The sequence below is a fragment of the Saccopteryx leptura genome, chromosome 10, assembly GCF_036850995.1.
Source record: "Saccopteryx leptura isolate mSacLep1 chromosome 10, mSacLep1_pri_phased_curated, whole genome shotgun sequence".
NCBI lineage: Eukaryota > Metazoa > Chordata > Mammalia > Chiroptera > Emballonuridae > Saccopteryx > Saccopteryx leptura.
The window spans coordinates 40,149,942-40,163,672 of NC_089512.1; the positions used below are offsets into that span (position 1 = coordinate 40,149,942).

Here is a 13,731-nt window from a genome sequence, read left to right on the forward strand (position 1 = left end):
CTATCTACATCATCTGGCCTCTGCCTCTTTACCATCTTGTGCCACTGGCTCCTTATATTCTACCTACTGCAGCTCCTGAAATGCAACAATATCACCAGGATACAGATACTCTGCAACTGCTATTTCCTCTATCTGGACAGCTCTTTTTTGACATTTCCCATGACAAGTCCCCTCATCCTTCAGATTCTTGGTTCACAGGTGGCCTCCTCAGAGAGATCTTCCTTTCAGGATTCAATCTACAGATGGATTACTCATTATTATTATCCACCACACTTATAAACTCTTGAAATTATTCTGTTCACTTGGGTTTGGTCTGCCTTTCCCATTAGAGTGTAAGCTCCATAAGGATAGTGAATTGATTTCAGTGCTCAGTATACCAGTTAGCACATAGAAGATAGTCAATAAATACCTGAAAATTATAAATGAGTTAATGATTCCCTGCTTTGAAGAATTCCATTTATACACATTTATTTCCTCCATCAACTGGATGACAGAATTTTAGCTTTAGAAAGGTCTTTTTCATTTTTAAAAGGATAGATGAAGAAGCTGAAACTCAGTAAAGGTAAACAACTTTGTTATGGTTTTGTGTTACCTAGTTGGTTACCTGTTAACCAGACACTCACATTACACTAAAAATTAATTCAAGCAATTTGATATCACTGTAGAATACATACACACCCTTGACAAAAAGTTCCCTATCCCTTAAAAACAGTGCAAGGCAGGTAGAGCAGCCAACTTGAAGGTGAGGGTCTTATTCCAGGATTTTAGTGAGTTAGCAATGGTCTTTTGGTTTTGGGCTATAATACCCCCCCCCCCCCCAAACTACCCTGTTAATGGTTTTTTGTTGTTGTTGTTTGTGGTTTTTTTTTTTTTACAGAGACAGAGAGTGAGTCAGAGAAGCATCAATCATTAGTTTTTCTTTTTTTTTTTTTTTTTTTTTCCTGAAGCTGGAAACGGGGAGAGACAGTTAGACAGACTCCCGCATGTGCCCGACCGGGATCCACCCGGCACGCCCACCAGGGGGCGATGCTCTGCCCATCCTGGGTGTCGCCATATTGCGACCAGAGCCACTCTAGCGCCTGAGGCAGAGGCCACAGAGCCATCCCCAGCGCCCGGGCCATCTTTGCTCCAATGGAGCCTTGGCTGCGGGAGGGGAAGAGAGAGACAGAGAGGAAAGCGTGGCGGAGGGGTGGAGAAGCAAATGGGCGCTTCTCCTGTGTGCCCTGGCCAGGAATCGAACCCGGGTCCTCCGCACGCTAGGCCGACGCTCTACCGCTGAGCCAACCGGCCAGGGCGATCATTAGTTTTTCATTGCGTGTTGCAACACCTTAGTTGTTCATTGATTGCTTTCTCATATATGCCTTGACTGCAGGCCTTCAGCAGACCGAGTAACCCTTTGCTGGTGCCAGCGACCTTGGGTTCAAGCTGGTGGGATTTTGCTCAAACCAGATGAACCCGTGCTCAAGCTGGTGACCTCGGGGTCTCGAACCTGGGTCCTCTGCATCCCAGTTCGATGCTCTATCCACTGCGCCACCGCTTGGTCAGGCTGTTAATGGTTTTTAGAGCAAGTCTTTGTCCAGCCATCTTTAAGAACCTTCACCAAACCTGGCAGCCCACAGACAACAGCACCAGATCATAGAAGTCACAGGTAGTCTTCTTAAGGATACTGTGACTAAAATAGCTACTGGTAGTCTTTGTGTTTGTTTTCCCAAATTCTAGTCTTGTATCTCCAACTGCTAACTAGACTTTCATCCACTGGAACATCTATTACATTCTACCTACCTAAAATATAAATTAAATTCTGACTAGTCTTAAAAATAATCACTAGTAACATTTTAAATCCTAAAATGTAGCAAAATAGCACAGAAATTTATTTGGATGCCCTTCCATGCCAGAGGTTCTATGTGGCAAAGCATGCATTTGGACAAAAACGTGGAAAAAAAAGTTATGTCCTGATGTAGATATGGCTCTGCCCTAGTTATGCATAATTTCCCCAGTCTTGCTTTCCCAGATTCAGTCACAACCTAAAACTGTGGTTCACTTAAAATTTTTTTCCTACTTAGAACTCATTTTTCTAGCTAAATATTAAACCAACAAACTCAAGCCAAAACAAACCAAATTAAGAATTAAATCTAATGTCAGCTAAATTTAAAACACAACAAAACACCTAATTTTATAATTATTTTAATGAGGGAAAGCCATCTAGAACACCTTGATAACTGACAGACTTAGTAATTATTATTTACTGATTTACACATATTATTTATTTTTAATTATAATTTACTTATTGATTTTAGAGAGAAAGAGAAAGAAATATTGATTTGTTGTTCCACTTATTCATGCATTGATTGGTTGATTTTCTTTTTTAACTTAAGAGACAGAAAGGGAGAGAGAGAGGGGGAAAAGAAAGATGAGAAGCATTGACTCATAGCTGCTTCACTTTTAGTTGTTTCTTGACTAATTCTCATACGTGCTTTGACTGGGGGATTCAGCCAACCCAGTGACCCCTTGCTCAAGGCAGCAACCCATCATGTAGATGATCCCGTGCTCAAGTCAGTGATCCCACATTCAAGCTGGCAAGCCCGTGCTCAAGCCAGCAACCTAGCACACAAGCTGATGAACCTGCTCTCTAGCCAGCGACCTCAGGGTTTTAAAACTAGGACCTCTGTGTCCCAGATCGATGCTCTAGCCACTGAGCCACCACTGGTCAGGCTCATTGGTTGATTCTTTTATGCGTCCTGACTGGGGATCAAACCAGCAACCCTGGCATATTGGGATGATGCTATAATCAACTGAGCTACCTGGGCGGGGCATCTACTTACACATCTTATTTAAGTGAGAATAAAAAAGTTAATAATACTGAAGCATAACTCCTTGGTTTTTCCCTTAATTTATATCTCCTGCTTCCCTTCTCCTTGAAAATAGCCTGATAAGAGCATGAGTGATAAAAGAAAAATGCTTTGACATCATAATAACAAGAAGCTCTACCCTATGGATATAGTGCAGATTCTATAGCCACGAGCAAAGGAAGGAAAACAGATGACTTGTACTAGTAAATACTACTCTAGGCACTTCGTTCAAGTGTGGATTGGGCAGTAGTAATTAGAAGGGAAAGTGATTTTATTAGAGAAAATATTAAGATTAGTCAGAAATAGAATGTATGAGTCAGTAAACTTAGCAGGAATGTATACTGCTTACAAAAATTAGGGGATATTTCAAAATGAATATGAAGCGATAAAATATCCCCTAACTTTTGTGAGCAGAGTATGTAAATAAAAAGGAAAAAATATAGAATATATGTTCATATTCCTGTGATTACAAAAGTTAAAGGAATCCCGTGTACAGGTGAGTTTGACCTTGTAAGCAGAAGGTCCTGTCAACTTATTAATAGGGTCATCTTCTTTACAGAGACAGATAGGAACAGAGAGAGATGAGAAGCATCAATCATTAGTTTTTTGTTGCGACACCTTAGTTGTCCTTTGATTGCTTTCTCATATGTGCCTTGACTGTGGGGCTACAGCAGACCGAGTAACCCCTTGCTCAAGCCAGCGACCATGGGTTCAAGCTGGTGAGCTTTTTGCTCAAACCAGATGAGCCCTCGCTCAAGCTGGTGACCTCGTGGTCTCGAACCTGGGTCTTCCGCATCCCAGTCCGACACTCTATCCACTGCGCCACCGCCCGGTCAGGCAATAGGGTCATCTTCTTACCAAATATATGGAGGGGAAAAAATAAACAAAAGACATGCAATAAAATAAATAATAATCAGAGGTAGAGCTAAATATGCCACAGTAACCTTGAAAGAAAATCTGGGAAAAGTTTGGGAAGGATTTGTGTTATAGGTTAAGAAGGAGGTTATAAGGCAAATATTTTAGCTCAAAAGAGGCAATTTAGGTCAGTTTACTGGAATGTAATCTGGGTATGATGTAGACTTGTTTCTCTCATTGAATTTTGTCAATGCTAATTAGCATCACTACTTGGAAAGAACACTAGGGGATGGTCATTCTCTTGGTGACCTGTTTAGGTAGTCTACTGCAGGAGATGGCTTATCATCTGCTCTTATGTTCTGGAGGACTTTAAACCGTAAGAATAGGGGAAGCAGAACAAAACATTAATAGTTTAATTTAATTACATTTAATCGATACAATAGCATAAGGTATACAGAGAAAAGAATATGTTACCAAAAAAAGGAAGCTGGCCCTGGCCGGTTGGCTCAGCGGTAGAGCGTCGGCCTGGCGTTCGGGGGACCCGGGTTCGATTCCCGGCCAGGGCACATAGGAGAAGCGCACATTTGCTTCTCCACCCCCCCCTTCTTTCTCTCTGTCTCTCTCTTCCCCTCCCGCAGCCAAGGCTCCATTGGAGCAAACATGGCCCGGGCGCTGGGATGGCTCCTTGGCCTCTGCCCCAGACTCTGGTCGCGGCAGAGCGAGGCCCTGGAAGGGCAGAGCATCGCCCCCTGGTGGGCAGAGCTTCGCCCCTGGTGGGCGTGCCGGGTGGATCCCGGTCGGGTGCGTGCGGGAGTCTGTCTGACTGTCTCTCCCCGTTTCCAGCTTCAGAAAAATGCAAAAAAAAAAAAAAAAAAAAAAAAAAAGGAAGCTAATGGTTAGAAAAAATGAGGACTTCAGTCACAAAGGGTAGAGTTAAAAATCTGTATCTATTTCCTTTAATTCTGAAGCCATGTTCACTACATCCCTCACTTATATCAAAGCAACAGCTACTTTCCAGGACTATTGTATAAAAGAAATGAAAACAGCTACTGGCCTTGGTTGGGTGGCTCAGTGGAGTCTCAGCCTCACCCAGGTGCACCGAGGTCATGGGTTTGATCCCTGGTCAGGGCACAACTAAATGGAACTAAGGGGAAAGGTGAGTTGATGCTCCATACCCCATCAATGAAAAAATTGAAACGCCAGTACTTTAAAGCACTACTGTGGGCTAGTTTGAAAAACAGACCATATTTAGAAAAAAGCATTTCTAGTTATTTTTATTTATGATTTTAATTTGTGTTTACATAGATTCAAGTGTCCCACTGAATATATCTCCCCCCATCCCCTTATTCCTCCTCAGCCCCCCCATGTCCCCTCCCTCCAATACCTGTCCCCCCTCCCTCCCGGATTTGCTGTCCTGTTCTCTATAATGTTGTGTTATGTATATATAATTTCATTAATCTCTTTCTCTAAAGTGGTCAGAGGGAAAGTAGAAGAGGAGATGGAATCAGAGAAGGGGAAGAGCATTTCTAGTTTTAAGGAGCTAATAAATCATATAAACTTTTAGAATATCAATGCTTTATTAATATACACATCCACTTTGCTCTTCATGTTATGCAACTTATAAGATGCATACTATAGAAATTAATCATATAGCAATTATACCTACTATTTCCCCATGTATAAGATGCTGCCATGTATAAGACGCACCTTAATTTTGGGGCCCAAAATTTGAAAGAAAAAAAAAAGTGGATTACATAATGTTACTGAACTCAAGTTTTATTCATCATAAAATTCATACAACTCCTCATCTGCACGAAAAAGTGGGAAATGCAAGTAAAAAAACCTACAACCACTGTATAAGATGCACCCAGTTTTCAGAACCCAAATTTTTCGAAAATCGGTGCATCTTATTATATAAAAAGAAATACGGTCATTTTTTCCTTTTTAAGTGAAAAAGAGAGAGAGAGGGACAGACAGACACAAACAGGAAGGGAAAGAGATGAGAAGCATCGACTCGTAGTTGTGGCACTTGTTTATTGATTGCTTTTTCATACGTGCTTTGATCGGGGGATCCAGGTGAGCCAGTGACCCCTTGCTCAAGCCAGCGACCATGTCATGTCTATGATCCATGTTCAACTGGCGACCCTGAGCTCAAGTTGGTGACCTCAAAGTTTTAAACCTGAGTCTTCAGCGTCCCAGGTTGCTACTTTATCCACACTGTGTCACCCACCTGGTCAGGTAATTATACCTATTTTTTTTTTTTTTTTGTATTTTTCTGAAGCTGGAAACGGGAGAGACAGTCAGACAGACTCCCGCATGCGCCCGACTGGGATCCACCCGGCACGCCCACCAGGGGCGACGCTCTGCCCCTCCGGGGCGTCGCTCTGCCGCAACCAGAGCCACTCTAGCGCCTGGGGCAGCGGCCAAGGAGCCATCCCCAGCGCCTGGGCCATGTTTGCTCCAATGTAGCCTTGGCTGCGGGAGGGGAAGAGAGAGACAGAGAGGAAGAAGGGGGGGGGGTGGAGAAGCAAATGGGCGCTTCTCCTATGTGCCCTGGCCGGGAATCGAACCCGGGTCCCCCACACGCCAGGCCGATGCTCTACCGCTGTGCCAACCGGCCAGGGTCTATTTTTGACTTTCTGATTATAATAATAGTTAAGAAAATATAAGAAAAGAGAATGGGTATGATCTTATAAAATCCTTTTGTGTCAAAAGGCTTTTCTAAGTTCACATATAAATATAGCAAAAGATTCTGGATGCCCATTTTTTTTTTTAATAATAAGTACGTCCATTATTTTGTTTCAAAAAGCAGCATAATAAAAACTGTATTGAATATTATACAACACATGGCTTTTAAAAAACTTTAGCAGCATAGTAGCAGTCTTTTTTTTTTTTTTTTTTTTTTTTAATTGAGAGGAGGGGAGATACGGAGACAGATTCCTGCATGCACCCTGACCGGGATTCACTGGGCAAACCCTGTCTGAGGCTGATGCTCAAATCAACCAAACTATTTTTAGTGCCTGAGGCTGACATGCTCAGACTAACCGAACCATCCTCCAAGGCTGATACTTGAACCAATCGAGCCACTGGCCGTGGGAGGGAAAGAGGAAGGGAAGAGGTAGAAGGTGCGAGAAGCAGATGGTCACTTCTCTTGTGTGTCCTGACCAGAATAGAATCCGGGACATCTATACACTGGCCAATGCTCTATCCACTGAGCAAACCATCTAGGGCTGACATGGTAATAGTCTTAATCAAGAAAGATGTTGTAAGCTATTGGGACATCCTTACATGTTACAGGAAAACAAACTGTTCTCTTTGCAAAAATACACACAACACTCTTGCATATATTCATTTTAAAGATATGATATATACAGGTAGGTATTATTTGTGAATACCAGTAACAATATATAAATCAACTTATCAGAATATTGTACCTTCTTCTCCTTGAACAGGTTCTTCTAATAGCAACTCTGTCATACATTCCCAGTCTTTTAATAGTTCTTGAGAGCTCTCCCACAAACTGTCCACCAAGTAGGCTGCATGTTCGTGCAACTAGAAACAACAAATCAAGAGTGACTGAAGAACATTTAAACAAGAAACTAATAATAGAGTTAATAAATCATTTTCTTCATAATTAAAATGGCTTGTTAACAACATTCCCAATGTGTTCCACTGTCAATAAATAAATGTACTATGAAGACGCAAATAAAAAAAAATTTTTTTTTTGTATTTTTCCGAAGTTTGAAGTGAGGAGGCAGAGAGACAGACTCCCGCCTGCTTCTGATTGGGATCCACCCAGCAAGCCCACCAAGGGGCGTTGCTCCACTGCGGCAGAAGCCATTCTAGCGACTAAGGTGGAGGCCATGGAGCCATCCTCAGTACCCAGGCCAACTTTTGCTCCAAAAGAGCCCTGGCTGCTGGAGGGGAAAAGAGAGATAGAGAGGAAGGAAAGGGGGAAGGGTGGAGAAGTAGATAGGCATTTCTCCTGTGTGTCTGGCTGGGAATTGAACATGTCGGGCTGATGCTCTATCACTGAGCCAACTTGCTAGGGCGGCCTAAAAACATTTTTTTTTTTTTTACAGTAGTAAATGACATCATTTACAGATGAGAAAACTGAGAGTATAATTAAAAGAATTCCTAAAATTGTAAACTGAATCAAGGTCACTTTTCACCAGTCTTGGATTGTCTCTTGTAACTATTTTTTTTTAAGGAAATCAATAACTTTCCCCGAGAATTGCATTTGAAATTTTAGTATCAGCCAAAGAACTTACTCCATCATCTCTGATCAAGAAATATAAGTTACTTTACTCTCTTTTCTAATTTCATTTCCATTTAACTCAATGCATTCCATACCCCCCCCACACTTTTTGCTATTTATTATATGCTTTTGACAATTTTCTTGACATGTTCCTACTGTAAACAAACACCAAGTTTACCATGTAACACTTCATACCAAACTCCCTCCAGGGTTTAGTACTTAAACCATGAAGATTACTCCAATAAAGCTTTTCAGGGAAGATAAATAGATAAATGATTGGCATTGTTCTTGTTTCTGCTGCTTAAAATTAACTCTCCACTCTTTTATAAAAATTATTCTATCTTTGAGACTCATGAAATCCAGCTAAAATAGGTGTTTTCCTAGTTATAGCTTGCAATCTATTCATTGTCTATTAAACTAATTTAATGCAGTGAGACCAAAGTTTCAAAAATTAAACAGTAGGAAAGAGCGTAAGCACTATTTTACATAGCTCCTATTTCAGTTATTTGTGCTCATACTTGGTTTTCTCATGAGTAGTAGCCCCAAAAGGTACACCTTTCTAAACCTACTAGTTGTCTACTTGATATTTTGGCACAGTTAAAATATGGGTTGGTTTTTTTCCTCACATGTCAATTCTACTATTATTCTTAACTTCAATGTGCATTTTGATGACCAATTTAAAGCCCTGCCCCATTTGACCTTCACAATTCCATACTTCATTTCCACTGCATTTCAAAACACATTTTGGCTCCTGAAATCCACACCCAGGTACAAACACCTCCCACCCCCCCCCCCCCCCAGTCTCCCAATAGTTTTTGTCAAAACCAGACTAGATAATATCAATTAGAATCTCCACTTGGAAAGAACATGGGCAGACATCTGCAGCAAGATATTTTTAAACTGTCCAAATTCACATATTCTAGGAAACTTCCTAGATCCTAAGTAATATCATTCCAAAAGTGACAGGCATGAGTGGCACACAACTTGGTGTCAAAAATAAAAATTAGCAGCAGAAACTAGAAAAACAAATAGTTTCAAAATTGTGGGCATTAAAACCTAAGTTGAAATGGAGTTATTATTTAATGGGTAGTTTCAGTTTAGGAAGAGTTTCAAAAAGTTCTGGAGATGGATGGTAGTGATGGTTGCACAGCCATGTGAATTCACTTAATGCCAATAAACTGTACATTCAAAAAACAGTTAAAATGGCATAGTTATGTATATTTCTCCACACTAAAAATTTTTTAATGCTAAATAAATTTGCTTTTATGCCTATGTGTACATTAATGTTAGGAGGTCTGAAAAAGGTTCACAATTATATTTTTGGTGGATTATACCTTCTATTCTACAAAATATCCCTTCTTTGTCCTCAGTGGTTTATCTGACATGATATTGTCCCCTCAGTTTTTTGTAAGCATCTATTAATTATATTCAGGTCTTTATCCAGTTTGTTTACTTTCTAGTGTTTTGTAAACTTCCCGTGTTAGTTTGTTTAAGGTGTGGTTGTAATCAACACTTTTTTCATTTCTTTATTTCAACTCTAAATTACAATCGGCTTTTTAATAAAGCACATTAATCCATTTATTCTAACATATTTTTCCATAACCAAGATCCTTAGCAAATTTATTTACTTCTCTTCCTTTAATTTGAACATATTTCTACATTTTAAGAATAATGTTTACATATTTGCTTTAACTTCACAGCCATATTATTTTGGCTTCAGATTCATTTGCTAACCAATGCTTCTTATTTTCCTTTTATTACATCCATTTTTCATTTTGTAAGAAAATATCATCAAGCAATACTTCACAGATAAGGTGCATAGATAGCAAGCACTCTTAATTGCACGTCCTTTGATTAGCTCCTCCCCTTCTCTCTCTGTTCTCTTTACAGAGCTCCTATTATAATAAAGTACTTAATCTATATTCCCTGTCTCTGTCATATTTTTTATTTCTTTTTCACTATTTCCTGGGAAAATTTATAGTAAATTTTTGGTTGTATACATTTAGGCCATTTGATGATCTGTCTCACCCCTAAATTTGGAAATCGTTTTTTATTTTTTTGTGACAGAGACAGAGTCAGAGAGAGGGACAGATGAGAACAGACAGGAAGGGAGTGAGATGAGAAGCATCAGTTCTTCATTGCGGTTCCTTAGCTGTTCATAGATTGCTTTCTCATATGTGCCTTGACTGGGGGGCTGCAACAGAGCAAATGACCCCTTGTTCAAGCCAGTGACCTTTGGGCATAAGCCAGTGACCATGGGGTCATGTCTATGAGCCCACACTCAAGCCAGTGACCCCACCTCAAGCTGGTGAGACCATGCTCAAGCCGGATGAGCCTGTGCGCAAGTCATGACCTCAGGGTTTCAAACCTGGGTCCTTTTGTGTGCCAGTCCAATGCTCTATCCACTATGGCACTGCTGGTCAGATTGGAAATCATGCTTTTTGATTTTTAAAAATATTCTTCCTCTTTCATAATGGCTTCCTTCTACATATATCTGGGATAGTAGTAAAATTTTTTCATAGATATGTGGGGTTTGGCCTGTGCTTTCATGGTATTGACTTTTCCAAGTTTCAGTGATTCTTGGTTGTCAGTTCATATGTTGAGTGGTAAGTAGAATCCTTTTCTTGAGTTTGATTGCAAGGTTCTGGCTTCCTAGGGTATGTAAGAAAGTGGAAAGAGGTATCTATAATCAGCCAGACTTTTCCTCTAATGTGTGGGTATGCAATATGCCTCTTGAATACAGAAGTTCCCTGTGTCTGCTGGTGGCAATAAATTATCTGGGGTATTTATTGAATACTTTGCTTCTCAGACCCATGTATAGATCCCAAATGACTAGATCAGCATTTCAAGAGTGAGGAAAAAGCTCAGCTAAAGGGCAGCTACTTCATTGCTAATAGTTTATCCCTTTCACCAGCTTTTGCTGCTCTGATCTTTGATGCATTTCTGATTCCTATCAGAAAAACCTCAAAAAATTTCCTCCTACTTTTGCCTCATATGTGGGTGGGTACTTAGCTCTAATACAATTCAGTCAGTTCCTTTGTAACTCCACAAATTACTCACTGTTCTGGTGAACTGGTTATCTTTCATCTTGACTTATTTAGCATTAGTTTTTCATTGGATGAGTTGTTGGCAGAATTCAAGGCTTTATATAGTATAATTACATTAGCATTTTTTGATTTTTTAATCTATTTTAAAAAAATTTTACTTATTGCTATTAGAGAAAGAAGAGAGAGAAAGCCAGGGCAAGGAACGGGAAGCATTTGCCTCTTGTATGTGCCTTGATTTGGGCAAGCCTGGGATTTTGAACTCGTAAATTCAGCATTCCGGGTTGACGCTTTATCCACTGCGCCAAGACAGTTCAGGCAGGATTGGCTTTTTTCTCTCTCTCTCTCTTTTTTTTTTTTTACAGAGACAGAGAGAGAGTCAGAGAGAGGGATAGACAGACAGGAACGGAGAGAGATGAGAAGCATCAATCATCAGTTTCTCATTGCAATACCTTAGTTGCTCATCGACTGCTTTTTCTTATGTGCCTTGACTGTGGGCTTTCAGCAGACTAAGTAACCCCTTGCTCAAGCCAGCGACTTTGGGTCCAAGCTGGTGAGCTTTGCTCAAACCAGATGTGCCCGTGCTCAAGCTGGCGACCTCAGGGTCTCGAACCTGGGTCCTCCGCATCCCAGTCTGATGCTCTATCCACTGTGCCACCACCTGGTCAGGCAGGATTGGCATTTTTAAGGATCACTTTTCTATGTCTTCAACCCAGTACATTAAAATGTAGCTTGGGCATACAGTCATTATTATAGATAATGTGTGTGTGTGTGTGTATGTGTGTGTGCGTGCGCGTGTGTTAGCCACTGTTCTCAACGTAGATGCTAATTTATTAGACCAGGGATCGGGAACCTTTTTGGCTGAGAGAGCCATGAATGCCACATATATTAAAATGTAATTCCATGAGAGCCATATAACGATCTATGTACATTATGCATTATCCAATAAAAATTTGGTGTTGTCCAGGAGGACATCTGTGATTGGCTCCAGCCACCCGCAACCATGAACATGAGCGGTAGGAAATGAATGGATTGTAATACATGAGAATGTTTTATATTTTTAACATTTTTTTTTATTAAAGATTTGTTTGCGAGCCAGATGCAGCCATCAAAAGAGCCACATCTGGCTCGCAAGCCTTAGGTCCCCTACCCCTGTCTTAGACCATTTACTCATATCTTTCTGACTGTAAGGTGGTGGCGGCTATGTAGAATGTATTCTGTTAACACCAATAACCAGTTGTTCATAACCTCAATATGTATATCAGAAGGATGTGAAAATGTCCTCTTTTGTGATTAGAAGTTCCAAATGTACCAATATTAGTACTAACAATCAGTATAACATGGTCAATTCAGGAACTGGTTTGATATAATGTTTATGACAGTCTTTCTGTCTTGGGGCGTTTGTGATGGCCATGTAGCTTGCTAGTCTCAAATCTTTACAACTATACCATGTAAGTGCATGTTTAAGAAAAAAGAAAATAAGATGGCCAGTAAGAGGAAAAGATTGCAACTACCTTTCAAATACTTTATACCAAAAACATTTTATTGGTAGTGAAAGATGAAACTCTAAGAAGGAAGGCCTTGAGGCATTCTCAATGGCTATAAAAACTCTGGGATTAAAAAGAATTTGGAACCCCAAAAATGAGTTTTCTAAAAAGTTTATGATATCATATTTTATAAAAACAGCATAAAAATAAGATCTGCAAACATTCCTTGCAGTCTTTAGAAATTAGATAAAGGAAAAAAGGTAACATATTAATAGTCATTGCTTAACAATATGGCTAATTAAAGTTATGTTAAAATTTATTTATAGATAATATGCAACATATATAAAATTATATTTAGGTAGATTTTACCCTGCTATATATCTAAGTATAATTTATATTACATTCTCTAAGCTGGTATTAAGACAAACCAATCTCATTTTCCTATGACTTTACACTTTTCTGGGTGCACAGCGGGTTGGAGGACAACTTGAATGAAGGCAAGAAAGCAGAGAAGAAAAGAGACTCAAAAGTGGTCTATGCTATGTAATAAAGCAAAGACCTGGGGCTCTCTCTCTGTGATGTTGCCATCAGCACTGAAGAGGCCTCCCGATCCCATCCTCTTTTCTCGCTCCAGATATACAGAAAAAGTTTATATAGGTGGATGAGGACCCTCAATCTCCTCAGCGAGATCTTCTGAACATGGCTTTTAAGGTCTATAATGACCAAGGGGCAGACAAAGCCACCCAGCATAGTGTATCCCAAGGTTCTCCTCACCACCTCCGTGGCTGCAAAACTCTTGGAGAGGGCCCCCTGGTCTCATCTCTCCAGGCTGAAAAGAACAGGGACTCCATCTCCACACATGCCTGCAGATAGCTTTTCCAGTCTACCTTAATCGTTACTGTCATTGGGACTTGAACTCTAGCTGCAAAATGTAGAAATGTGACAATTCCAGTGCTATGTGGACTTTATCTGGATGTGTTGCTGGACTCCTGGACTTTTTCTGGTCTCCTGGACTTTTCCTGGATGTGTTTCCTGGACTCCTGCTTCTTGTAACAGCTCTTAATGAACTGAACTGGGGTTGGGTTGCATTTGCAGGGAATGCGGAATGATGATGTGTCAGCATGGACTTGGTGAACATGTTAAGGACATTCAAAACAGCAAAGACTCTATTACAAATCCTGTTATATTGGCTAAGAATTTGCTTAAAGGCTTTAATCCCTGTAATGTATTAAGACACT

General features: G+C 40.3%; 1 protein-coding gene across 2 annotated transcripts in view; it reads right to left on the reverse strand.

Annotated features, from left to right (window-relative positions):
• The window catches only part of STAG1 (STAG1 cohesin complex component), a 475,156-nt gene that overhangs the window by 111,474 nt on the left and 349,951 nt on the right, over positions 1-13,731 (reverse strand). For both annotated transcript variants that reach the window (XM_066352127.1, XM_066352126.1), the window contains one exon: positions 7,139-7,256. In XM_066352127.1, coding sequence (XP_066208224.1) covers positions 7,139-7,256 — 118 coding nt within the window. The remainder of the gene's footprint in view (positions 1-7,138; positions 7,257-13,731) is intronic.